Source organism: Dendrobates tinctorius, unplaced genomic scaffold (genome assembly GCF_039654945.1).
Source record: "Dendrobates tinctorius isolate UK_male_01 unplaced genomic scaffold, ASM3965494v1 ptg000049l, whole genome shotgun sequence".
NCBI classification, from domain to species: domain Eukaryota; kingdom Metazoa; phylum Chordata; class Amphibia; order Anura; family Dendrobatidae; genus Dendrobates; species Dendrobates tinctorius.
Window position 1 is genome coordinate 3818534 of NW_027361717.1, and position 27491 is coordinate 3846024.

Genomic DNA, 27491 nt, shown 5'->3' on the forward strand with positions numbered 1-27491 from the left:
GCAAGCTGTGCCTGTAACAATGTGTCAGTGACTGTTTTAACTGTTGCATCTAAGTAATGTGAAGAATGACACCATGTCCCCTCTAAGCTTTACCCTCATTCTTTTCCCTGATTTTTTTCCACTTCCCCTTTGTCTCGAAATCCAGACAAACCACCATCTTCTGTTATATTTACTCTTGGCTGGGAGTGGTAAACACACAGAATAAAGCAAATAGAAAAGTTCAGGCAGCTCAGATTTCTGCATCCTTCCCCTATAGACCTGGCAGGGGCAAGGAGTATTGTGTGTGCCTCCTGCCACCTTGCAGGGTGGCCCATCCGCTCAGTGCAGCTTCTGCCCATTACAGCATCTCACATCCCAGCAATCAGCAGCATTAAGCTAATGCATCTCCAGGAATGAAACTTCTGGATCTGTAGGAAATGTGTGAATTATAGGATGGACCCTTTAGTGGTTTCCAGTAATATTCTCCTTGAAGAAAAAGTTGCAGCTGCTGGAAAGACTGGTGTAAAATGAGACCTCTGAGAAGATGTGTCTCCTGCACATGAGGTGTGATGATCGGGAATACAGCAATGGGTTTTCCTGGGGATTGCTAATTAAAGGCTGGAGCAGGAGATGAGCCACAAGGGACTGCTCCTACGTCTGCTATGAGAGAGGATAAGAAGTGAGGGAGCTGCCTGCCCAGCAGAAGATCAGAGGGACCATCCTGACCAGCTGAAGATCTGGGAAACCTGCCTGCCCAGCTGAATATAAGAGGACCTTCCTGCCCAGCTGAAGATCTGGGGGACCTTCCTGCCCAACTGAAGATCAGGGGACCTTCCTGCCCAGCTGAAGATCAGGGGACCTTCCTGCCCAGCTGAAGATAAGGGGACCTTCCTGCCCAGCCGAAGATCTGGGGGACCTTCCTGCCCAACTGAAGATCAGGGGACCTTCCTGCCCAGCTAAATATAAGGGGACCTTCCTGCCCAGCTGAATATTAGGGGACCTTCCTGCCCAGCTGAAGATCAGGGAGACCTGCCTGCCCAGCTGAAGATCAGGGAGACCTGCCTGCCCAGCTGAAGATCAGGGAGACCTGCCTGCCCAGCTGAAGATCAGGGAGACCTGCCTGCCCAGCTGAAGATAAGGGGACCTTCCTGACCAGCTAAAGATAAGGAGACCTTCCTGCCCAGCTGAAGATAAGGGGACCTTCCTGCCCAGCTGAAGATCTGGGGGACCTTCCTGCCCAACTGAAGATCAGGGGACCTTCCTGCCCAGCTGAAGATAAGGGGACCTTCCTGCCCAGCCGAAGATCTGGGGGACCTTCCTGCCCAACTGAAGATCAGGGGACCTTCCTGCCCAGCTGAATATAAGGGGACCTTCCTGCCCAGCTGAATATTAGGGGACCTTCCTGCCCAGCTGAAGATCAGGGAGACTTGCCTGCCCAGCTGAAGATCAGGGAGACCTGCCTGCCCAGCTGAAGATCAGGGAGACCTGCCTGCCCAGCTGAAGATAAGGGGACCTTCCTGACCAGCTGAAGATAAGGAGACCTTCCTGCCCAGCTGAAGATAAGGGGACCTTCCTGACCAGCTGAAGATCAGGGAGACCTGCCTGCCCAGCTGAAGATAAGGGGACCTTCCTGACCAGCTGAAGATCGGGGATCTGCCTGCCCAACTGACGATCTAAGGGACCTGCCTGCATAAATCGCTCTTCCAAATTGACTTTTTCCTCCCACATTCAATTCGATATTATAAGCTGCAGCCACCTGATGGACAAGCAAAACTATAAAAGAGTCATCAGAGTAACTGGCATGGTGCACAGAGACTGACAGTTCTCCAGGGCAGCTGCAAACTTCCTCCCTATCAGCAGGAGGCTGCTAGTGTATCTACACCAAGGAAGGGGGAGCAGGGACCAGAAGCAGCTGCAGATCAGGTAGCCCTGTGTGTGGAGTGTGATTACACTGAGATTCTGCTTTATACTGATACAGCTCTTTTTCTTTTTTTTTTTGTTTTATTCCAACTCCAAGAAGCTCCTTACAGATCTACTGGATGAGATACATATGAGGGATATCATGGGCTCTGCTCTGCTGATTATTGCACTTCTATTGCTTTCCCCTGGATTCTGCAAAGGCAGGACTGACTCCAGCAATGTGACTGATAAGAACCTGCTCAGTTTTATTATGAAAATCATCAAAGACTTTAAAAGGTATAATAACATAGAAGACAGCAGGGTGCAGGACCTCTCCAAGCAGGAGAATTACCCTGAGGACAAGGAGGACATCGAATATGGGGCTTACCAGGAGCAGAGAGTAGGTGAGAACTTTCTGTGCCAAGAGTTTTGCTTGGTACTTCTGATTGTGTGTCTATATTCTCCATGTACTGTATATATGTTATATAGATCCAAAAAAGGAGGCAGCACATCCAAAATAGCGAAAATGGAAGGACAGGGGGGTTGGTGAATACAGTATCTTCTCTTTTTCACTATTTTGGATGTGCTGCCTACGTTTTTGGATTTGATATCTTTGATAGGAAGTTTTGCTAACTACCTGGGGGAGATATGCACCTAATTACACATGTAGATATAGATAGAATGAGAGAGAAAGAGAGATAGATAGATAGATGATAGATAGATAGATAGATAGATAGATAGATGATAGATAATAGATAGATAGATGATAGATAATAGATAGATAGATAGATAGATAGATAGATAGATAGATAGATGATAGATAATAGATAGATAGATAATAGATGGATGATAGATAATAGATAGATAATAGATGGATGATAGATAATAGATAGATAGATGATAGATAATAGATAATAGATAGATGATAGATAATAGATAGATAGATAATAGATAGATGATAGATAATAGATAGATAGATAGATAGATGATAGATAATAGATAGATAGATGATAGATAATAGATAGATAGATAGATAGATAGATAGATAGATAGATAATAGATGGATGATAGATAATAGTTAGATAGATGATATATAATAGATAGATAGATAATAGATGGATCATAGATAATAGATAGATAGATAATAGATAGATAGATAATAGATGGATGATAGATAATAGATAGATAGATGATAGATAATAGATAGATAGATAATAGATGTATGATAGATACTAGATAATAGATAGATGATAGATAATAGATAGATAGATAGATAGATAATAGATGAAAAGATAATAGATAGATAGATAATAGATGGATGATAGATAATAGATAGATGATAGATAGATAGATAGATAGATATGGGATAGATATATGATAGATAGATAGATAATAGATAGAGGATAGATGATATATATATATATGATAGATAATAGATAGATAGATAACAGATAGATAATAGATAGATAGATGATAGATAAATAGATAGATAGATAGATACTAGATAGATAATAGATAGATAGATAATAGATAGATAGATAAATAGATAGATAGATGATAGATAGATAGATAGATAGATAGATACTAGATAGATAATAGATAGATAGATAGATAAATAGATGATAGATAGATAGATACTAGATAGATAATAGATAGATAATAGATAGATGATAGATAATAGATAGATAGATAGAATGATAGATAGATAGACAGATAGATATGGGATAGATAGATAATAGATAGATAGATACTAGATAGATAGATAATAGATAGATAGATAATAGATAGATAGATAGATAGATACTAGATAGATAAATAATAGATCGATAATAGATAGATAGATACTAGATAGATAGATGATAGATAGATAGATAGATAGATAGATAGATAGATAATGGGATGTCATATCTGTCTGTACACTCCTGAGAATGTAGCCAGTGTGCGGAGCTGGGATCTGGCTGCAGTGGCTGTAGTGAGCAGCGCTGCCCCTGTGTTGTGGACTGGGCCTGCAGGCTGTGTATCTCGCACTTGCTCCAGCCTGTATATATACAGAGCGCTCCTTGTGTGTTACATGTCTCATGGAGCCAAGTATGCTATTTGGATATTGCACTTTACAACAGGATTATTGCTCTAAATGTGTTCTGGAATCCTAGAATGAATGCTCAGTAATGTTCCTAGTGTTCCTCTATAAGTATGAATTGTGATATCATATGTATTAGCTGTGCTGAGTTCTACGATATGATGGGATCGATCTATATTGTCTGGGTGCTTACCGATGCCCCAGTGACAAGGATTCCGGCTGCTGCTTAGGCTGGTTTTACACTTACCGTATTTTTGCGGGCCTGATGTTGTGGCCTCAATAGATTTCTATAGGGCCGCAAAATTGGCCCACAAAAATTACATGGTGCACCGTAGTATTGGAAAAAAAAAACTTGGCGATCTGCAATCTTTTTTGCGGCCCGTTATTGTGGTACACCACAAAAAATACAGCTATACGGCCCGCAAAAACGGACCGCAAAAAAATGCGGTAAGTGTAAAACCAGAGGGAAACAGACTACAGGCTGCCATACAGTGGCTCACAGTCTTCTGTTAGGCTGACAGGAGGGCCACATTACTTTTTTTATCAGACATGTAATTTATCTGTCTATTATCTATCATCTATCTCTATCTATCTATTATCTATATTTCTATCCATGTATTATGTATCTATCTATCTATCGATCAATCAATCAATCATCTATTATCTATCTATCTATCTATCTATCAATTTATCTATCTATCTATCTATCTATCTAAAATACTATACTATATTTATACCCAGAAGTGGAGCACCCAATTGCCCCATTTGAGCATACCAGGTCTTTAATCATTATTCTGGTAGAAATCAATGTGTATTTCATTAATTTGGAATTTTTTTTAGAACTCCCCCACCCCCCAATAAAAAGGTGATTATAAAAAAAAACTCTGTTCTAATACGTTTGGATGGTTTGCAATTCCAATTCTGGGAGGTAGCAATGTAGAACATTCTAAATCTAGGTGCAGCATTTTGCATCAAAATTTTCTGCCAAAGACTGAAGGGGGCTGGCTGGCATTCATTAGGCTGCTGGTTGTCAAGATGAATTCATAAGCTAAACCGGTGGCTTTCTGCATCTGTGCATAAGCCACAAAGGCAAATAGGACAGCTTAGATATTGAACTGAGCCCCCTTTTACACACATCACACATGGGGGAAGCCTCTCGCAGCCATCACTAGGTGGGATTAGTAGTTGACCATTATATTATTGCGTTTAATCAATGAACAGTATGCAGTACACTCCTGAGCTCCCCCTAGTGGTGGTTCTAGCTTTATATCAGGAAAATGAAGCTCTAACCACTATAGATTGCAAGATATAACAAGAAATTAAAGGGGCTTTCTCATCCTTTTCAGGAGCACACCGCTGCCCTGACTCCTGGCTTCCTGCTTGTCAAAGCTCAGTGCACTTCTGATGATTTACAGTTCGGGAGAGTGGCATTGGTCCACTGCTGGCCCAGAATATGTGCTCTCCTATATGGTAAGAGGAGGCAGTACAGGGGAATGCAGAGATCTAGGCAGCTTCAGAGCAGCATTTACAAGCTTTATAGAAAAGTGCTTATAAGCGCTTCACTCCTTCCCTAGGAGACCAGTCACCGAAGAGCAGTAATCTGTAGAATTAAAAAATAGTCCTCAATTAACCATTTCACGCCATGGTCACTTTCCATTTTTCATTTTTGTTTTTTTTCCTCCCCTTCTTCCTAGAGCCATAACTTTTTATATTCCGTAAATATGGCCATATGAGGGCTTGTTTTTTGCGGGATGTGTTTTAATGGCACCATTGATTTTACCATATAGTGTACTGGAAAACGGGAAAAAAAATTCCAAGTGCTATGAAACTGCCAAAAAAAAGTGCAATCCCACGATTGTTTTTTGGGTTTTTTTTTTACCAACTTCACTGTATGGTAAAACTAACCTGGCAATATGATTCCCCAGCTCATTATCAGTACACAGATACCAAACATTTATCATTTATTTTTTATATTAGTGATTCTATTTTTATATATATATATACTACATTTCTGAATGCAGAAATATCTACTATGTGTTTTTTTTATTGTTTTGTTTTCAATGGGGGTGATTTGAACATTTGTCGGGGGTTATATTTATTAAAACTTTCTTCTTCACTTATTACTATAGTCCTCTTAAGAGACTTGAAGCTGCAATTGTCTGATCGTTTCTGCTGTACATAGCATGGGCAGGTGTTCACAGGAGGATCTTAATGACAGTCCTGACCATCCATGGTCACCATTAGAGTTGAGCGATACCGTCCGATACTTCAAAGTATCGGATCGGAATGGATCGGCCGATCTTAAAAAAAAGTATCGGTATCGCCGATTCCGATACCTGAAGTCCCATTCAAGTCTATGGGACTTCCGGTATCGGAATAAGAAAAATCCTGTTTTTCCCTTGTACAGCCTCTCTGGGGTCTGTACGGGCCTTTCGGGGGGCTGTGCCGGCCTGCCAGGGGGTCTGTGCAGGCTCCGGTGGTCTGTGCCGGCCTGCCGGGGGGCTGTGCCGGCCTGCCGGGGAGTCTGTGCAGGCTCCGGTGGTCTGTGCTGGCCTGCCGGGGGGCTGTGCAGGCTCCGGGGGGCTGTGCCGGCCTGCCGGGGGGCTGTGCCGGCCTGCCGGGGGGCTGTGCAGGCTCCGGGGGGCTGTGCAGGCTTCGGGGGTCTGTGCAGGCATCGTCCGATGGGACTACAAGTCCCATCGGTCGATGCCTGCTACCATGACAGTGATTGACACATTAGCCAATGATGGGACAGTAGTAGTCCCATCATCCGGCTAATGTGTTGAAAGTAAAAAAAAAAAAAAAATTACATGCTACATACATACAACATGCATACTACATACTACATACATGCTACATACATACTACATACATGCTACATTCATACTACATATATACTACATGCAACATACATACTACATATATACTACATGCAACATACATACTACATATATACTACATGCAACATACATACTACATATATACTACATGCATGCAACATGCATACTACATATATACTACATGCAACATGCATACTACATATATACTACATGCAACATACATACTACATATATACTACATGCAACATACATACTACATATATACTACATGCATGCAACATGCATACTACATATATACTACATGCAACATATATACTACATACATACTACATATACAGTGGGGCAAAAAAGTATTTAGTCAGTCAGCAATAGTGCAAGTTCCACCACTTAAAAAGATGAGAGGCGTCTGTAATTTACATCATAGGTAGACCTCAACTATGGGAGACAAACTGAGGAAAAAAAATCCAGAAAATCACATTGTCTGTTTTTTTTTCATTTTATTTGCATATTATGGTGGAAAATAAGTATTTGGTTAGAAACAAGCAATCAAGATTTCTGGCTCTCACAGACCTGTAACTTCTTCTTTAAGAGTCTCCTCTTTCCTCCACTCATTACCTGTAGTAATGGCACCTGTTTAAACTTGTTATCAGTATAAAAAGACACCTGTGCACACCCTCAAACAGTCTGACTCCAAACTCCACTATGGTGAAGACCAAAGAGCTGTCAAAGGACACCAGAAACAAAATTGTAGCCCTGCACCAGGCTGGGAAGACTGAATCTGCAATAGCAACCAGCTTGGAGTGAAGAAATCAACTGTGGGAGCAATAATTAGAAAATGGAAGACATACAAGACCACTGATAATCTCCCTCGATCTGGTGCTGCACGCAAAATCCCACCCCGTGGGGTCAGAATGATCACAAGAACGGTGAGCAAAAATCCCAGAACCACGCGGGGGGACCTAGTGAATGAACTGCAGAGAGCTGGGACCAATGTAACAAGGCCTACCATAAGTAACACACTACGCCACCATGGACTCAGATCCTGCAGTGCCAGACGTGTCCCACTGCTTAAGCCTGTACATGTCCGGGCCCGTCTGAAGTATGCTAGAGAGCATTTGGATGATCCAGAGGAGTTTTGGGAGAATGTCCTATGGTCTGATGAAACCAAACTGGAACTGTTTGGTAGAAACACAACTTGTCGTGTTTGGAGGAAAAAGAATACTGAGTTGCATCCATCAAACACCATACCTACTGTAAAGCATGGTGGTGGAAACATCATGCTTTGGGGCTGTTTCTCTGCAAAGGGGCCAGGACGACTGATCCGGGTACATGAAAGAATGAATGGGGCCATGTATCGTGAGATTTTGAGTGCAAACCTCCTTCCATCAGCAAGGGCATTGAAGATGAAACGTCGCTGGGTCTTTCAACATGACAATGATCCAAAGCACACCACCAGGGCAACGAAGGAGTGGCTTTGTAAGAAGCATTTCAAGGTCCTGGAGTGGCCTAGCCAGTCTCCAGATCTCAACCCTATAGAAAACCTTTGGAGGGAGTTGAAAGTCCGTGTTGCCAAGCGAAAAGCCAAAAACATCACTGCTCTAGAGGAGATCTGCATGGAGGAATGGGCCAACATACCAACAACAGTGTGTGGCAACCTTGTGAAGACTTACAGAAAACGTTTGACCTCTGTCATTGCCAACAAAGGATATATCACAAAGTATTGAGATGAAATTTTGTTTCTGACCAAATACTTATTTTCCACCATAATATGCAAATAAAATGAAAAAAAAACACAATGTGATTTTCTGGATTTTTTTTTCTCAGTTCGTCTCCCATAGTTGAGGTCTACCTATGATGTAAATTACAGACGCCTCTCATCTTTTTAAGTGGTGGAACTTGCACTATTGCTGACTGACTAAATACTTTTTTTCCCCACTGTATACTACATGCAACATACATACTACATATATACTACATGCATGCAACATGCATACTACATATATACTACATGCAACATACATACTACATATATACTACATACATACTGCATGCTACATATATACTACATGCATGCAACATGCATACTACATATATACTACATGCAACATGCATACTACATATATACTACATGCATGCAACATGCATACTACATATATACTACATGCAACATATATACTACATACATACTACATATATACTACATGCATGCAACATGCATACTACATATATACTACATGCAACATGCATACTACATATATACTACATGCTACATACATACTACATATATACTACATACATACTACATGCTACATACATACTACATATATACTACATGCATGCTACATACATACTACATGCTACATACATACTACATATATACTACATGCATGCTACATACATACTACATGCTACATACATACTACATACATACTACATGCATGCTACATACATGCTACATGCTACATACATACCACATACATACTACATGCTACATACATACTACATATATACTACATGCATGCTACATACATACTGCATGCTACATGCATGCTACATACATACTACATACATACTACATGCTACATACATACCACATATATACTACATACATACTACATACAATACATTCATACAATACATACATAGACATACAGTACATATAACATAGAGTAACATAGTTACCAATACTTGTCACATTGTTCCCCGAAGCCATTGTCTTTTACGGAATAAATATTAACATAACAAACCACAAAAATACTCACCCACGATCCGAAGCTGTCCACGAGTGTGTCCCACGACGATCTTGGGTAGAGAACTGCAGCATCAGCTGTTGCTGCCGTTCTCTACGGGCTGCAGGAATCCAATGACGGAAGGTAGGTATCCTTCCGCACTGTATTCCTCCCCCACTTAAAAAAAAAAAAAAATTCCTAGTCTCACTTTATGCCATTGCTGCGTGGGAATTTCCCACACAGCAATGGCATAAAGTGAGACTAGGGACTTTTTTTTTTTAAGTGGCGGAGGAATACAGTGCGGAAGGATACCTACCTTCCGTCATTGGATTCCTGCAGCCTGTAGAGAACGGCAGCAACAGCTGATGCTGCAGTTCTCTACCCAAGATCGTCGTGGGACACACTCGTGGACTGCTTCGGATCGTGGGTGAGTATTTTTGTGGTTTGTTATGTTAATATTTATTCCGTAAAAGACAATGGCTTCGGGGAACAATGTGACAAGTATTGGTAAGTATGTTACTCTATGTTATATGTACTGTATGTCTATGTACAGTGGGGCAAAAAAGTATTTAGTCAGTCAGCAATAGTGCAAGTTCCACCACTTAAAAAGATGAGAGGCGTCTGTAATTTACATCATAGGTAGACCTCAACTATGGGAGACAAACTGAGAAAAAAAAATCCAGAAAATCACATTGTCTGTTTTTTTTTCATTTTATTTGCATATTATGGTGGAAAATAAGTATTTGGTCAGAAACAAAATTTCATCTCAATACTTTGTGATATATCCTTTGTTGGCAATGACAGAGGTCAAACGTTTTCTGTAAGTCTTCACAAGGTTGCCACACACTGTTGTTGGTATGTTGGCCCATTCCTCCATGCAGATCTCCTCTAGAGCAGTGATGTTTTTGGCTTTTCACTTGGCAACACGGACTTTCAACTCCCTCCAAAGGTTTTCTATAGGGTTGAGATCTGGAGACTGGCTAGGCCACTCCAGGACCTTGAAATGCTTCTTACGAAGCCACTCCTTCGTTGCCCTGGCGGTGTGCTTTGGATCATTGTCATGTTGAAAGACCCAGCCACGTTTCATCTTCAATGCCCTTGCTGATGGAAGGAGGTTTTCACTCAAAATCTCATGATACATGGCCCCATTCATTCTTTCATGTACCCGGATCAGTCGTCCTGGCCCCTTTGCAGAGAAACATCCCCAAAGCATGATGTTTCCACCACCATGCTTTGCAGTAGGTATGGTGTTTGATGGATGCAACTCAGTATTCTTTTTCCTCCAAACACGACAAGTTGTGTTTCTACCAAACAGTTCCAGTTTGGTTTCATCAGACCATAGGACATTCTCCCAAAACTCCTCTGGATCATCCAAATGCTCTCTAGCAAACTTCAGACGGGCCCGGACATGTACAGGCTAAAGCAGTGGGACACGTCTGGCACTGCAGGATCTGAGTCCATGGTGGCGTGGTGTGTTACTTATGGTAGGCCTTGTTACATTGGTCCCAGCTCTCTGCAGTTCATTCACTAGGTCCCCCCGCGTGGTTCTGGGATTTTTGCTCACCGTTCTTGTGATCATTCTGACCCCACGGGGTGGGATTTTGCGTGGAGCACCAGATCGAGGGAGATTATCAGTGGTCTTGTATGTCTTCCATTTTCTAATTATTGCTCCCACAGTTGATTTCTTCACTCCAAGCTGGTTGGCTATTGCAGATTCAGTCTTCCCAGCCTGGTGCAGGGCTACAATTTTGTTTCTGGTGTCCTTTGACAGCTCTTTGGTCTTCACCATAGTGGAGTTTGGAGTCAGACTGTTTGAGGGTGTGCACAGGTGTCTTTTTATACTGATAACAAGTTTAAACAGGTGCCATTACTACAGGTAATGAGTGGAGGAAAGAGGAGACTCTTAAAGAAGAAGTTACAGGTCTGTGAGAGCCAGAAATCTTGATTGCTTGTTTCTGACCAAATACTTATTTTCCACCATAATATGCAAATAAAATGAAAAAAAAACAGACAATGTGATTTTCTGGATTTTTTTTCTCAGTTTGTCTCCCATAGTTGAGGTCTACTTATGATGTAAATTACAGACGCCTCTCATCTTTTTAAGTGGTGGAACTTGCACTATTGCTGACTGACTAAATACTTTTTTGCCCCACTGTATGTATTGTATGAATGTATTGTATGTAGTATGTATGTAGTATATATGTGGTATGTATGTAGCATGTAGTATGTATGTAGCATGCATGTAGCATGCAGTATGTATGTAGCATGCATGTAGTATATATGTAGTATGTATGTAGTATGTATGTAGCATGCAGTATGTATGTAGCATGCATGTAGTATACAGTATATGTAGTATGTATGTAGCATGTAGTATGTATGTAGTATGTATGTGGTATGTATGTAGCATGTAGTATGTATGTAGCATGCATGTAGTATATATGTAGTATGTATGTAGTATGTATGTAGCATGCAGTATGTATGTAGCATGCATGTAGTATATATGTAGTATGTATGTAGCATGTAGTATGTATGTAGTATGTATGTGGTATGTATGTAGCATGTAGTATATATGTAGCATGCATGTAGTATATACACTCACTGGCCACTTTATTAGGTACACCATGCTAGTAAGGGGTTGGACCCCCTTTTGCCTTCAGAACTGCCTCAATTCTTCGTGGCAGAGATTCAACAAGGTGCTGGAAGCATTCCTCAGAGATTTTGGACCATATTGACATGATGGCATCACACAGTTGGCGCAGATTTGTCGGCTGCACATCCCTGATGCGAATCTCCCGTTCCACCACATCCCAAAGATGCTCTATTGGATTGAGATCTGGTGACTGAGGAGGCCATTTGAGTACAGTAAACTCATTGTCATGTTCAAGAAACCAATCTGAGATGATTCGAGCTTTATGACATGGCGCATTATCCTGCTGAAAGTAGCCATCAGATGTTGGGTACATTGTGGTCATAAAGGGATGGACATGGTCAGCAACAATACTCAGGTAGGCTGTGGCGTTGCAACGATGCTCAATTGGTACCAAGGGGCCCAAAGAGTGCCCAGAAAAAATTCCCCACACCATGACACCACCACCACCAGCCTGAACCGTTGATACAAGGCAGGATGGATCCATGCTTTCATGTTGTTTACGCCAAATTCTGACCCTACCATCCGAATATCGCAGCAGAAATCGAGACTCATCAGACCAGGCAACGTTTTTCCAATCTTCTACTGTCCAATTTTGATGAGCTTGTGCAAATTGTAGCCTCAGTTTCCTGTTCTTAGCTGAGAGGAGTGGTACCCAGTGTGGTCTTCTGCTGCTGTAGCCCATCTGCCTCAAAGTTCGACGCACTGTGCGTTCAGAGATGCTCTTCTGCCTACCTTGGTTGTAACGGGTGGCAATTTGAGTCACTGTTGCCTTTCTATCAGCTCGAACCAGTCTGCCCATTCTCCTCTGACCTCTGGCATCAACATGGCATTTCCGGCCACAGAACTGCCGCTCACTGGATTTTTTTTCTTTTTCGGACCATTCTCTGTAAACCCTAGAGATGGTTGTGCGTGAAAATCCCAGTAGATCAGCAGTTTCTGAAATTCTCAGACCAGCCCTTCTGGCACCAACAATCATGCCACGTTCAAAGGCACTCAAATCACCTTTCTTCCCCATACTGATGCTCGGTTTGAACTGCAGGAGATTGTCTTGACCATGTCTACATGCCTAAATGCACTGAGTTGCCGCCATGTGATTGGCTGATTAGAAATTAAGTCTTAACACACAGTTGGACAGGTGTACCTAATAAAGTGGCCAGTGAGTGTATGTAGTATGTATGTAGTATGTATGTAGCATGTAGTATGTATGTAGCATGCATGTAGTATATATGTAGTATGTATGTAGCATGTAGTATGTATGTAGCATGCATGTAGTATATATGTAGTATGTATGTAGCATGTAGTATGTATGTAGCATGCATGTAGTATATATGTGGTATGTATGTAGCATGTAGTATGTATGTAGTATGTATGTAGTATATATGTAGTATGTATGTAGCATGTAGTATGTATGTAGCATGCATGTAGTATATATGTAGTATGTATGTAGTATGTATGTAGCATGCAGTATGTATGTAGCATGCATGTAGTATATATGTAGTATGTATGTAGCATGTAGTATGTATGTAGTATGTATGTGGTATGTATGTAGCATGTAGTATGTATGTAGCATGCATGTAGTATATATGTAGTATGTATGTAGTATGTATGTAGCATGCAGTATGTATGTAGCATGCATGTAGTATATATGTAGTATGTATGTAGCATGTAGTATGTATGTAGTATGTATGTGGTATGTATGTAGCATGTAGTATATATGTAGCATGCATGTAGTATATATGTAGTATGTATGTAGTATGTATGTAGCATGTAGTATGTATGTAGCATGCATGTAGTATATATGTAGTATGTATGTAGCATGTAGTATGTATGTAGCATGCATGTAGTATATATGTAGTATGTATGTATGTAGTATGCATGTAGTATCTATGTAGCATGTAGTATGTATGTAGCATGTAGTATATATGTGTTATGTATGTAGTATGTATGTAGTATGTATGTGGTATGTATGTAGCATGTAGTATATATGTAGCATGCATGTAGTATATATGTAGTATGTATGTAGTATGTATGTAGCATGTAGTATGTATGTAGCATGCATGTAGTATATATGTAGTATGTATGTAGCATGTAGTATGTATGTAGCATGCATGTAGTATATATGTAGTATGTATGTATGTAGTATGCATGTAGTATATATGTAGCATGTAGTATGTATGTAGCATGTAGTATATATGTGTTATGTATGTAGTATGTATGTAGTATGTATGTGGTATGTATGTAGTATGTATGTAGCATGTAGTATGTATGTAGCATGCATGTAGTATATATGTAGTATGTATGTAGCATGTAGTATGTATGTAGCATGCATGTAGTATATATGTAGTATGTATGTATGTAGTATGCATGCAGTATATATGTAGCATGTAGTATGTATGTAGCATGTAGTATATATGTGTTATGTATGTAGTATGTATGTAGTATGTATGTGGTATGTTGTAGTATGTATGTAGCATGTAGTATGTATGTAGCATGTAGTATGTATGTAGTATTTTTTTTTTTTTTTTTTTAACATTTAACACATTAGCCGGATGATGGGACTACTACTGTCCCATCATTGGCTAATGTGTCAGTCACTGTCATGGTAGCAGGCATCGCCAGATGGGACTTGTAGTCCCATCGGACGATGCTTGCACAGACCCCCGGACATCAGCACAGCCCCCCGGCAGGCTGGTACAGACCCCCACAGGGTGCACAGACCACCGGCAGGCCGGCACAGCCCCCCGGCAGGCCGGTACAGACCCCGGGCAGTCCACACAGCCCCCCGGCAGGCCGGCAGAGACCCCCGGAAGGCCCGAAATGACGGCGCATCATGATGCGCACACACCGCGCATCATGATGACGTCAGGCTGTCAATCAACTGAACTTCCGATTCCGATGCCGACTTCCGATATTGAAAAAATATCGGAAGTCGGTATCGGAATTCCGATACAGCAAGTATCGGCCGATACCCGATACTTGCGGTATCGGAATGCTCAACACTAGTCACCATTCACCATCCAACACGATCATGTGACAGGGGCGCCAATAAGCGGCCAGAATGACACTCTTCCAGCCGGCGCATCTTAACCCCTTTATCTCCCAAGCCCTTTTTCTTCTTCATTGAGAAAATGGAAACAGTCTTGGGAGCGCAGCAAAGAGACTCAGACTAGAGATGGGGTTAAGCCACAACGCGTTTTGACGGAGAATCCGTCTTCATCAGGTGGAAACTTCCACCTGATGAAGACGGATTCTCCGTCGAAACGCGTTGTGGTTTAACCCCATCTCTTGTCTGAGTCTCTTTCCTGCGCTCCCAAGACCGTTTCCATTTTCTCATTGCTCCTATCCTCCATTGGAGGTTTTCGGCTGGAGCTGCGGTGGGGACCTGACATTTTTGTCTGCCCCTGGGTTGCTTCCTAAGCGCTCCTCTATGACCGCTTATCACTGACTCTTTTTCTTCTTCATGAGCTTTCCAAATTTTACAATTCTGAGCAATGTCACTTTATGTGAGAATAACCTTGGAACGCAACAATGGATCCCACTGATTCTGAAAAAAATCAGACATTTGGGGAAAACTTTGCCATTTTCAATTTTTATGCCCTTAAACCAGAGAGTTATGTCACACAGAATCGTTAATAAATAACATTTCCTACATGTCAACTTTACTTCAGCATCATTTTTGAGACATACAATCCTGCTCATCGTTATTGGCACCCATGAAGTTTAAGACGATGCGGAATATCTCCTGAAAAAAGTTAATCAAGTGAAAAAGTTTTTTTTTGTGCAGAGCACTCGTGTTACATACAAAAGACCAAATTATAAACAATTTAAAAAAAAAAAAAACAATGGGAGGGAAAAATGGAAAATCCTAAAGCTTTTGACTCTGGTATTGGCCCCTTTACATTACATTAGTATGGAAACACATTTTGACTCTCCTGTGGTAAATCACAAATGAGAATCACCTGTGATTAATTGACGGTGCCCATGTGACATGAATTAGCCAATGAATGAGGACTTAAGTGTTTTAAAAAGCCACATGGTAGGCCATCTCCCCTTGTCACAATGGTGAAAACAAAGGATCTGTCTGAGGACATCAGATCTGCTATTATTAGCAAACACAAGACTTCTAAAGGGTATAAGGCCATCTGCAAAGACCTCAGCATCTCAGTTTCAACAGTGCACAATGTTATTGAGAAGTTTGCCAAGCATGGATTCATTAATAACCACCCTGGACGTGGGGGAAAATAGAAAATTGACAAGAGATGTCATCAAAGGTTTGGGCGAATTTTGGAAAAAACACCACGTCAAACATCCAAAGACCCAACTGACAACCTGGAACAGTCTGAGGTCATGGTTTTAACAAGTACCATACACCACACACTAAACCAAAGAGAGCTTTATGGGCCAGGCCAAGGAAGAAAACATTGCTGACGAATAGACATAAAAAAGAGCAACTGATCTTTGACAAAGAGTACCTTGACAAACCATAATCCTTCTGGGAAAATGTTCTGTGGACAGATGAAATAAAAATAGAGCTTTTTGGCATTGCAAAGCAATAGTTTTTTTTACAGATGGCGCAATGAAGCTTATAAGGAAAAGAACACCCTACCAACAGTTAAGCATGGTGGAGGATCCATAATGCTGTGGGGTTTCTTAGCTGCGTCTGGTACTGTAGGTCTTGACCTTATAACAGGAATCATGAAATCAGAGAATTATTATTTTAGAGCAAAATGTCCTACCCAGTGTAAGAAAAATTGGTTTGAGTCAAAGATCATGGGTCCTCCAGCAGGACAATGACCAAAAGCACACATTCAAAAGTACACCGGAATGGTTGAAAAAGAAAAAAATAGACTGGTTTAAAATGGCCAGCAATGAGTTCTGACTCAATCCCATTGAATTGAGGAATCTGCCATTAGGAAAAAGAACTCTGCAAACATTCAAGAGTTTGAACAAACTGCAAAGGAAGAGTGGGAGAAAATACCAGCTGAGAAGGGTAAGAAGCTTATAGATGACATGTTTGGAGGCTGTCATCAATTTCAAAGGGTGTGCAACCAGGTATTAATAAGGGGTGCCTTTATTGTTGCACATGCTGTTTATTCTGTTTCTTCTTTGAAATTGTAACATGTAAGTTGAAAAACAATGATTTTTTGTTGTATTACTTTGGACCACTAATTAAAAAATCCTGAGGATATAACATTGGTGCATTTCCATTTATTTCTGAAGATATTGTACAGTCTATGAAAAAAATGAATTGGTGCCAATAATGGAGAGAAGCAGTGTAGTTATTTTATAGGAAGTTAGAAGTGTTAAAAGTTGACCAGCGATTTCTCATTTTTTCCAACCAAATTTACAAAACCATTTTTTTAGGGACCACATCTCACATTTGAAGTGACTTTGAGGGGCTTATATGAAAGGAAATACCCGAAAGTGACACCATTCTAAAAACTGAACCCCTCAAGGTGCTCAAAATCACATTCAAGAAGTTTATTAACCCTTCAAGTGCTTCGCAGGAATTAATGGAATATGGAAGGAAAAAATGAACATTTAACTTTTTTTTCACAAAAAATTAATTTTAGACCCCAATTTTTATTTTCACAATGGTAACAGGAGAAAATGGACCCCAAACTTTGTTGTGCAATTTCTCCTGAGTATGTCGATACCCAATGCATGGAGGAAACCTACTGTTCGAGCGTGCGGCAGAGCTCGGAAGGGAAGGAGCGCCATTTGACTTTTTGAACTCAAAATTTGCTGGAATCATTATCGGATGCCATGTCGCGTTTGGAGAGCCCCTGATGTGCTTAAACAGTGGAAACCCCGCACAAGTTACCCCAATTTGGAAATAAGACCCCTCAAGGAATGTATCTAGATTTGTGGTGAGCACCTTGAACCTCCATGTGTTTCACAGAAGTTTATAATGTTGAGCTGTAAAAATGAAAAATCACGCTGATACCAGCAGCAGAGGAGATGGAGAAATTCCGTCTCCTCCGCAGCTGTACTCTGATCCTATCATGCGAGAGGATTGGAGCACAGTAGCATGACGCTCTGTTCCTGCTCGAGCGAGAGCAGAGGGTCATTAGCATATCGCATTGAATGCTATACGCTAGCGTGATTCCGGCCTAAAGTGCAGGATAAATGTGCGCTGAGACACACTGCGATCTTTGGGGAGACAGAATCTAAAAATCAACAGCATGTGAAGAATTGGTTTTATTTATTTTTTATGCCGTTCCTCATGTGGTATAAATGATTAGGCAGCTTTATTCTTTGGGTCGGTGCGATTACAGCGATATCAAATAAATACCTTTTTTATGTTTGGCTGCTATCACACACTAAAAGACGCTTTTTATTGCAAAAACAAGTTTTTGCGTCACCATATTTTAAGAGCTATAATGTTTCCACATTTTAGCCAACAGAGCCATGTGAGGCCTTGTTTTTTGCGCTATGAGTTGATGTTTTTATTGGTACCATTTTCAGGCACATAACATTTTTTGATCGCTTTCTATTCCAATTTTTGGGAGGCAGAATGAACAAAAAACAGTAATTTAGGATTTTTTTCTTTAATTCTGTTCCACGTATGGTAATATTGATAAGGCAGCGTTATTCTGTGGGTCAGTATGGTTACAGCAATAAAACATTTATAACTTTTTTTTTTTTTTCATGTTTTAGTGCTTTTACACAGTAAATACTATTTTATAGAAAAAATAATTATTTTTGCATCGCTGTATTCTGAGAGCTATAAGTTTTTACTTTTCCACTGACGACGTTGTATGGTGGCTCGTTTTTTTACAGGACAATTTGAGAGATACCATTTAAATTTACATTTATGATTACTTTTATGATGATAAACCATCAATTCTTTTTTAACTTTTTTATAGTGTTCCTTGAAGGAGTTAACTAGTGGGACAGTTTTATAGGTCGAGTCTTTCTGTACGTGGCGATACCAAACATGTGTCCTTTTTTTGTTTGTTTTTTTCATAAAAATATTCATTTATGGGTACAATATATACTTGTGTATATATATATATATATATTATTTATATATGTATATATTTTGTAATAATTTTTTTACATATTTTTATCGTTTTTTCTTTTACTTTTTTGTTCCTTTTTTTACTTTTTTGTTTGTTTTTTTCATAAAAATATTCATTTATGGGTACAATATATACTTGTATATATATATATATATAATATTATATATATGTATATATTTTGTAATAATTTTTTTACATATTTTTATCGTTTTTTCTTTTACTTTTTTGTTCCTTTTTTACTTAGTCTCTCTATGGGACTTTCATTTTTTTCTCTCGGAAGCATTGCTATGCTTTATAAATGATCAGTGCTATACTGACATACAAGCTTGATGCGCTATGCTCTGAGCATGGTGTAACTAGTTAGCTAGCTCTGATGACCCGGATGTCATCATGACTATATCAGGTCACCATGGCAACGATCAAGCCCCTGTGATAATGTCGCAGGGGCATCGATTGGAGAGCAGAGGGGGCCCCATCCCTCTGCTTGCCTTCTAAATACTGTGATCGCTATCGATCACAGCATTTAGCGGGTTAAACTTCCGGGAGCCGTGAGGGCACCACTCCTGGCAGTGAGTTTCGGGTGTCAGCCGTCATATCTGCTGAACACACGGCGTTGATCGCGCAGCCTAAATGTATGGCTACGTCCAAGGTTGTCAAGGGGTTAAATCACACTGTTAGAGAGATGGATAACAGCCATGGGAAGTGCTCCGATCCACCCACGGCTGTTAGATGCACATGATAGCTGAGTAAAAAAAAATGCGGGCTCAGCGTCAGAAGTGGTGCTATAGAAATAAAAATTATTATTATTATTAACAATTAGATTAGACATTTTACCAATTTAAAGGATTTTATACCTTTCAAAAAACTTTGCCAATATACACTCACTGGCCACTTTATTAGGTACACCATGCTAGTAACGGGTTGGACCCCCTTTTGCCTTCAGAACTGCCTCAATTCTTCGTGGCAGAGATTCAACAAGGTGCTGGAAGCATTCCTCAGAGATTTTGGACCATATTGACATGATGGCATCACACAGTTGGCGCAGATTTGTCGGCTGCACATCCCTGATGCGAATCTCCCGTTCCACCACATCCCAAAGATGCTCTATTGGATTGAGATCTGGTGACTGAGGAGGCCATTTGAGTACAGTGAACTCATTGTCATGTTCAAGAAACCAATCTGAGATGATTCGAGCTTTATGACATGGCGCATTATCCTGCTGAAAGTAGCCATCAGATGTTGGGTACATTGTGGTCATAAAGGGATGGACATGGTCAGCAACAATACTCAGGTAGGCTGTGGCGTTGCAACGATGCTCAATTGGTACCAAGGGGCCCAAAGAGTGCCAAGAAAAAATTCCCCACACCATGACACCACCACCACCAGCCTGAACCGTTGATACAAGGCAGGATGGATCCATGCTTTCATGTTGTTTACGCCAAATTCTGACCCTACCATCCGAATGTCGCAGCAGAAATCGAGACTCATCAGACCAGGCAACGTTTTTCCAATCTTCTACTGTCCAATTTCGATGAGCTTGTGCAAATTGTAGCCTCAGTTTCATGTTCTTAGCTGAGAGGAGTGGTACCCAGTGTGGTCTTCTGCTGCTGTAGCCCATCTGCCTCAAAGTTCGACGCACTGTGCGTTCAGAGATGCTCTTCTGCCTACCTTGGTTGTAACGGGTGGCAATTTGAGTCACTGTTGCCTTTCTATCAGCTCGAACCAGTATGCCCATTCTCCTCTGACCTCTGGCATCAACAAGGCATTTCCGCCCACAGAACTGCCGCTCACTGGATTTTTTTTCTTTTTCGGACCATTCTCTGTAAACCCTAGAGATGGTTGTGCGTGAAAATCCCAGTAGATCAGCAGTTTCTGAAATACTCAGACCAGCCCTTCTGGCACCAACAATCATGCCACGTTCAAAGGCACTCAAATCACCTTTCTTCCCCATACTGATGCTCGGTTTGAACTGCAGGAGATTGTCTTGACCATGTCTACATGCCTAAATGCACTGAGTTGCTGCCATGTGATTGGCTGATTAGAAATTAAGTCTTAACACACAGTTGGACAGGTGTACCTAATAAAGTGGCCAGTGAGTGTATGTGCAGCTCATTGTTAAAAAAAAAAAAACGAACTGTGGTTTACTTACCCTGTTCAGGTCCAGAGTATGACAGAAGATAGTAGTAGTTGGTTGGAGCTGCCTCCATTTACTTTGTAAATAAGTTCAGCATGATATTATCCTGAAAATCCAACATGATGCACAAAAGATGTGAGAATAGAGGCAGATATTCCTACTACTCAGTGTATCGCCATATGTCAGGCTTCAGCTGGGGCCTCAGCTACCAAACCGGTCACTGTTACCCAAAGCAACCAGTTTTCCATACAAGTTCCGGATGGACAACAATAACAGTCATAGGGTCGGTCACACGGCTGTACAAAAAATCATACAGAGTTTAATCCAGAAAAGCGGAACAATATTTTTCTCGCTCGTCATCCATGTGCAGTCCGTTTTTTACAGCAGCAGCTATTAATCATTCACCAGACCGTTTACAGTTCCCTGTGATGTATCCGTAAAATCGGATGTTATACTGCGACTCTTTTTGGCATCTTGTTTTTTTACGCACCCATTGACTTGAATGGTAAATCTCTTCCAATTTATGTAAGAAATTAGCGCGCGCTGCGATTTTCTCTTTACATTTGCAGATTCGGTAAGTGAAAAAAAAAAATTACTCATCTGCATTGCCTCATTGAATAACATTGCGGCATACATTTTTTTTTTACAGAAATGGTTGCTAATGCAGTTTTCTAGAGTTTTTTTCCTGAAATGCTTTTTGTTGAGCTTTTTTATTTGAAAGTGCATAGTTTGGAGCTGATTTTATCAGAATCTGCTTCTGCTTCAAAGAAGTTTTTTTGCCAGCTGGTAACTTTCAAACCTTCTTCAGAAAAAACTGAAAAGAAACCCTTCTCATTTGAATTTTGGGGTGTATCTGCTCCTAAAAACTCCACCTGAATATAACCTAAGTGTGCTGTATGTGCACAAGGCATCTTTAAGAGGGGGGTCATTTTCCTGAACCGTCTTCTCCAACATCTTTACATCCAAACACAGCAGAGATGTGATAAAGATCTATATACAGATCAACGCGTCATTGAACACACTCGTCCCCTGGCACATGTCCATGTTACCTGATGATTTTTTTTTGCCTTTTTCATGTTTTAAAGGGATGAATAAAAAATGTTATGATTTTAAGTAGCTGGATCATTTTTTCTATTTCTTCTATTGACTCTACGTTCATCTGGACAAAGTTTCTTGCACCTGTGGATATCGGTGAGCTGGCTTAGGCTTTGTAGCCTTTTTTTCTGTTTATATAATCACAGAGTGGCAGGTCAGAATAGAACAGATAGAATAGATATATACACATAGAATAGATGTGTGTATATTTTTATATATATATATATATAGTGCCTTGCGAAAGTATTCGGCCCCCTGAAACTTTTCAACCTTTTCCCACATATCATGCTTCAAACATAAAGATACCAAATGTAAATTTTTGGTGAAGAATCAACAACAAGTGGAACACAATTATGAAGTTGAACGAAATTTATTGGTTATTTTAAATTTTTGTGGAAATTCAAAAACTGAAAAGTGGGGCGTGCAATATTATTCGGCCCCTTTACATTCAGTGCAGCAAACTCACTCCAGAAGTTCATTGTGGATCACTGAATGATCCAATGTTGTCCTAAATGACTAATGGTGATAAATATAATCCACCTGTGTGTAATCAAGTCTCCGTATAAATGCACCTGCTCTGTGATAGTCTCAGGGTTCTGTTTGATGCACAGAGAGCATCATAAAGACCAAGGAACACAACAGGCAGGTCCGTGATACTGTTGTGGAGAAGTTTAAAGCCGGATTTGGATACAAAATGATTTCCAAAACTTTCCCAAGGAGCACTGTAGAAGTGATCATATTGGAATGGAAGGAGTATCATACCACTGCAAATCTACCAAGACCCGGCCTTCCATCTAAACTTTCATCTTAAACAATGAGAAGACTGATCAGAGATGCAGCCAAGAGGCCCATGATCACACTGGATGAACTGCAGAGATCCACAGCTGAGGTGGGACAGTCTGTCCATAGGACAACAATCATTCGTACACTGCACAACTCTGGCCTTTATGGAAGAGTGGCAAGAAGAAAGCCATTTCTCAAAGATATCCATAAAAAGTGTTATTTAAAGTTTGCAATAAGCCACCTGGGAGACACACCAAACAAGTGGAAGAAGGTGCTGTGGTCAGATGAAACCATAATCGAACTTTTTGGCAACAATGCCAAACGATACGTTTGGCGAAAAGGCAACACAGCTCATCACCCTGAACACACCATCCCCACTGTCAAACATGGTGGTAGCAGCATCATGGTTTGGGCCTGCTTTTCTTCAGCAGGGACAGGGAAGATGGCTAAAATTAATGGGAAGATGGATGGAGCCAAATACAGGACCATTCTTGAAGATAACCTGTCAAAGTCTGCAAAAGACCTGAGACTGGGAAGGAGATTTATCTTCCAATAAGACAATGATCCCAAACATAAAGCAAGATCTACAATGGAATGGTTCACAAATAAACGTATCCAGGTGTTAGAATGGCCAAGTCAAAGTCCAGACCTGAATCCAATCGAGAATCTGTGGAAAGAGCTGAAAACTGCTGTTCACAAACGATCTCCATCAAACCTCACTGAGCTTGAGCTGTTTGCCAAGGAAGAATGGGCAAGAATTTCAGTCTCTCGATGTACAAAACTGATAGAGACATACCCCAAGCGACTTGCAGCTGTAATCACAGCAAAAGGTGGCGCAACAAAGTATTAAGGTAAAGGGGCCGAGTAATATTGCACACCCCACTTTTCAGTTTTTGAATTTCCACAAAAATTTTAAATAACCAATAAATTTCATTCAGCTTCACAATTGTGTCCCACTTGTTGTTTCTTCACCAAAAATTTACATTTGGTATCTTTATGTTTGAAGCATGATATGTGGGAAAAGTTTGAAAAGTTCCAGGGGGCCGAATACTTTTGCAAGGCACTGTGTGTGTATATATATATATATATATATATATATATCATACACACAGCTCTGGCAAAATTTAAGAGACCACCACACCATTCTCCAGACCTGAACCCTATTGAAAACCTCTGGGATGTAATCAAGAGGATGATGGATAGTCACAAGCCATCAAGCAAAGGAGAACTGCTTAAATTTTTGCGCCAGAAGCAGTGTGAAAAACTGGTGGCAAGCATGCCAAGATGCATGAAAGCATGAAAGCTGTTTTTAAAAATCATGGTTATTCTACAAAATATTGATTTCAGAACTCTTCCTGAGTTAAAACATGAGTATTGTTGTTTCTAAATTATTATGAACTTGTCTTCTTTGCACTATTTGAGGTCTGAAAGCACTGGGGGTTTTTTTTTAAATTCTGACCAGTTCTCTTTGTCAGAAAAAAATACAAAATGTATTGCTTGGGAATTCGGAGACATGTCAGAAGTAGAGTTGAGCGATACCAGCCGATACTTGAAAATATCGGATCGGAATGGATCGGCCGATCTTTAAAAAAAGTATCGGTATCGCCGATTCCGATACCGGGAACCAATGCAAGTCAATGGGGCCAAAATATCGGAATTAAAAAAAAACCTTTCTTTCCTTGTAGGTTAATTCTACATGAAGAAAAACAACTAAGAATAATGTAGAATGTATTGTGGGAGGTGGAGGAGACATTAAAGCCATAGAGGTTTAGCCCAATCAAATGGAATAGCAGGAATTAAACTTTTTTTTTAAAGATGTTAGGAGTTACAAAGATATTGACTATGTTAGCCTCATTTATATTTTGCCAGACATGTATGTCTTCTTCTTCTTTCTTCTTCTTTCTTATTCTTCTTCCTTTTTTTACCTTCTTCTTCTTCTTATTCCTTTTTTTACATTCTTCTTCTTCTTCTTCCTCCTTTTTTTACATTCTTCTACTTCCTTTTTTTACATTCTTCTTCTTCCTTTTTTTACATTCTTCTTCTTATTCCTTTTTTTACATTCTTCTTCTTCTTCCTTTTTTAAATTCTTCTACTTCCTTTTTTTACATTCTTCTTCTTCTTCTTCCTTTTCTTACATTCTTCATATTCTTCTTGTTCAACAATTATTATTCTACATATTCAACTTCTTCATCTTCTTCCTATTCTTCTTCATCATATTCTTGTTTGTGTCAGGCATTCCTGTAGTTGTTATCTGGAAAAGTTAGAAGTTTACACCTTCCGTTCTGCCTGTCACAAAAGATTTACAACAGGATTTGTCCGCGTTCAGTTTGGCCTGCAGCAGCAGGCCTTTTCCAGGGGCACCACGAGGAGGAACGGACTCACCCCCATACACTGCTTAGTCTTCTTCTGCTTATAAATAAGATAATATCATTTGCTCAGAGTATTAGTCTTATGCTTAATGTTCTTCTGCTTTGTTTTTTTTATGCTTCTTGGTCTTCTCTCTCTTGTTGTTCTGCATCTTGGTGGTTGTCTTCCTGTTCTTTGTCCTCTTGAACCAGCTGACGGTACTGGCACCGGGAGGGGCAGCAGAAGGAACAAGAGCCAATGGCACTACCGAGGACCAGCTGACGGTGCTGGAACCCGGTTACTAAGCAGGAGGTACCTGTGCTACAAAGCACTACCAAGGACCAGCAGACGTTGCCGGAACTCGGATACCGAGATGGAGGCACCTAGGCCAAAGGCTCTGACGAGAACCAGCTGATGGTGCTGGAACCCGGAGGGGTAGCATAAGCTGCAAGAGCAAATGGAAATAGCGAGGACCAGCTGACAGTGCTGGCACCCGGAGGGGCAGCAGAAGGAATAAGAGCCAATGGCACAACCGAGGACCAGCTGACGGTGCTGGAACCCGGTTACTAAGCAGGAGGTACCTGTGCTACAAAGCACTACGAAGGACCAGCAGACGTTGCCGGAACTCGGATACCGAGATGGAGGCACCTAGGCCAAAGGCTCTGCCGAGAACCAGCTGACGGTGCAGGAACCCGGAGGGGTAGCATAAGCTGCAAGAGCAAATGGAAATAGCGAGGACCAGCTGACAGTGCTGGCACCCGGAGGGGCAGCAGAAGGAATAAGAGCCAATGGCACAACCGAGGACCAGCTGACGGTGCTGGAACACGGTTACTAAGCAGGAGGTACCTGTGCTACAAAGCACTACCAAGGACCAGCAGACGTTGCCGGAACTCGGATACCGAGATGGAGGCACCTAGGCCAAAGGCTCTGACGAGAACCAGCTGACGGTGCTGGAACCCGGAGGGGTAGCATAAGCTGCAAGAGCAAATGGAAATAGCGAGGACCAGCTGACAGTGCTGGCACCCGGAGGGGCAGCAGAAGGAATAAGAGCCAATGGCACAACCAAGGACCAGCTGACGGTGCTGGAACCCGGTTACTAAGCAGGAGGTACCTGTGCTACAAAGCACTACCAAGGACCAGCAGACGTTGCCGGAACTCGGATACCGAGATGGAGGCACCTAGGCCAAAGGCTCTGCCGAGAACCAGCTGACGGTGCAGGAACCCGGAGGGGTAGCATAAGCTGCAAGAGCAAATGGAAATAGCGAGGACCAGCTGACAGTGCTGGCACCCGGAGGGGCAGCAGAAGGAATAAGAGCCAATGGCACAACCAAGGACCAGCTGACGGTGCTGGAACCCGGTTACTAAGCAGGAGGTACCTGTGCTACAAAGCACTACCAAGGACCAGCAGACGTTGCCGGAACTCGGATACCGAGATGGAGGCACCTAGGCCAAAGGCTCTGCCGAGAACCAGCTGACGGTGCAGGAACCCGGAGGGGTAGCATAAGCTGCAAGAGCAAATGGAAATAGCGAGGACCAGCTGACAGTGCTGGCACCCGGAGGGGCAGCAGAAGGAATAAGAGCCAATGGCACAACCAAGGACCAGCTGACGGTGCTGGAACCCGGTTACTAAGCAGGAGGTACCTGTGCTACAAAGCACTACCAAGGACCAGCAGACGTTGCCGGAACTCGGATACCGAGATGGAGGCACCTAGGCCAAAGGCTCTGACGAGAACCAGCTGACGGTGCAGGAACCCGGAGGGGTAGCATAAGCTGCAAGAGCAAATGGAAATAGCGAGGACCAGCTGACAGTGCTGGCACCCGGAGGGGCAGCAGAAGGAATAAGAGCCAATGGCACAACCGAGGACCAGCTGACGGTGCTGGAACACGGTTACTAAGCAGGAGGTACCTGTGCTACAAAGCACTACCAAGGA

General features: G+C 41.4%; 1 protein-coding gene across 3 annotated transcripts in view; it reads left to right on the forward strand.

Annotated features, from left to right (window-relative positions):
* The first annotated feature begins 445 nt into the window (after positions 1-445).
* The window catches only part of ALKAL2 (ALK and LTK ligand 2), a 144100-nt gene continuing 117054 nt past the window's right edge, over positions 446-27491 (forward strand). For 2 of the 3 annotated variants that reach the window (XM_073576439.1, XM_073576441.1), the window contains exon 1: positions 446-2282. In XM_073576439.1, coding sequence (XP_073432540.1) covers positions 2030-2282 — 253 coding nt within the window. In that variant the 5' untranslated portion in view covers positions 446-2029. The remainder of the gene's footprint in view (positions 2283-27491) is intronic. The other variant, XM_073576440.1, reaches the window with a different exon arrangement.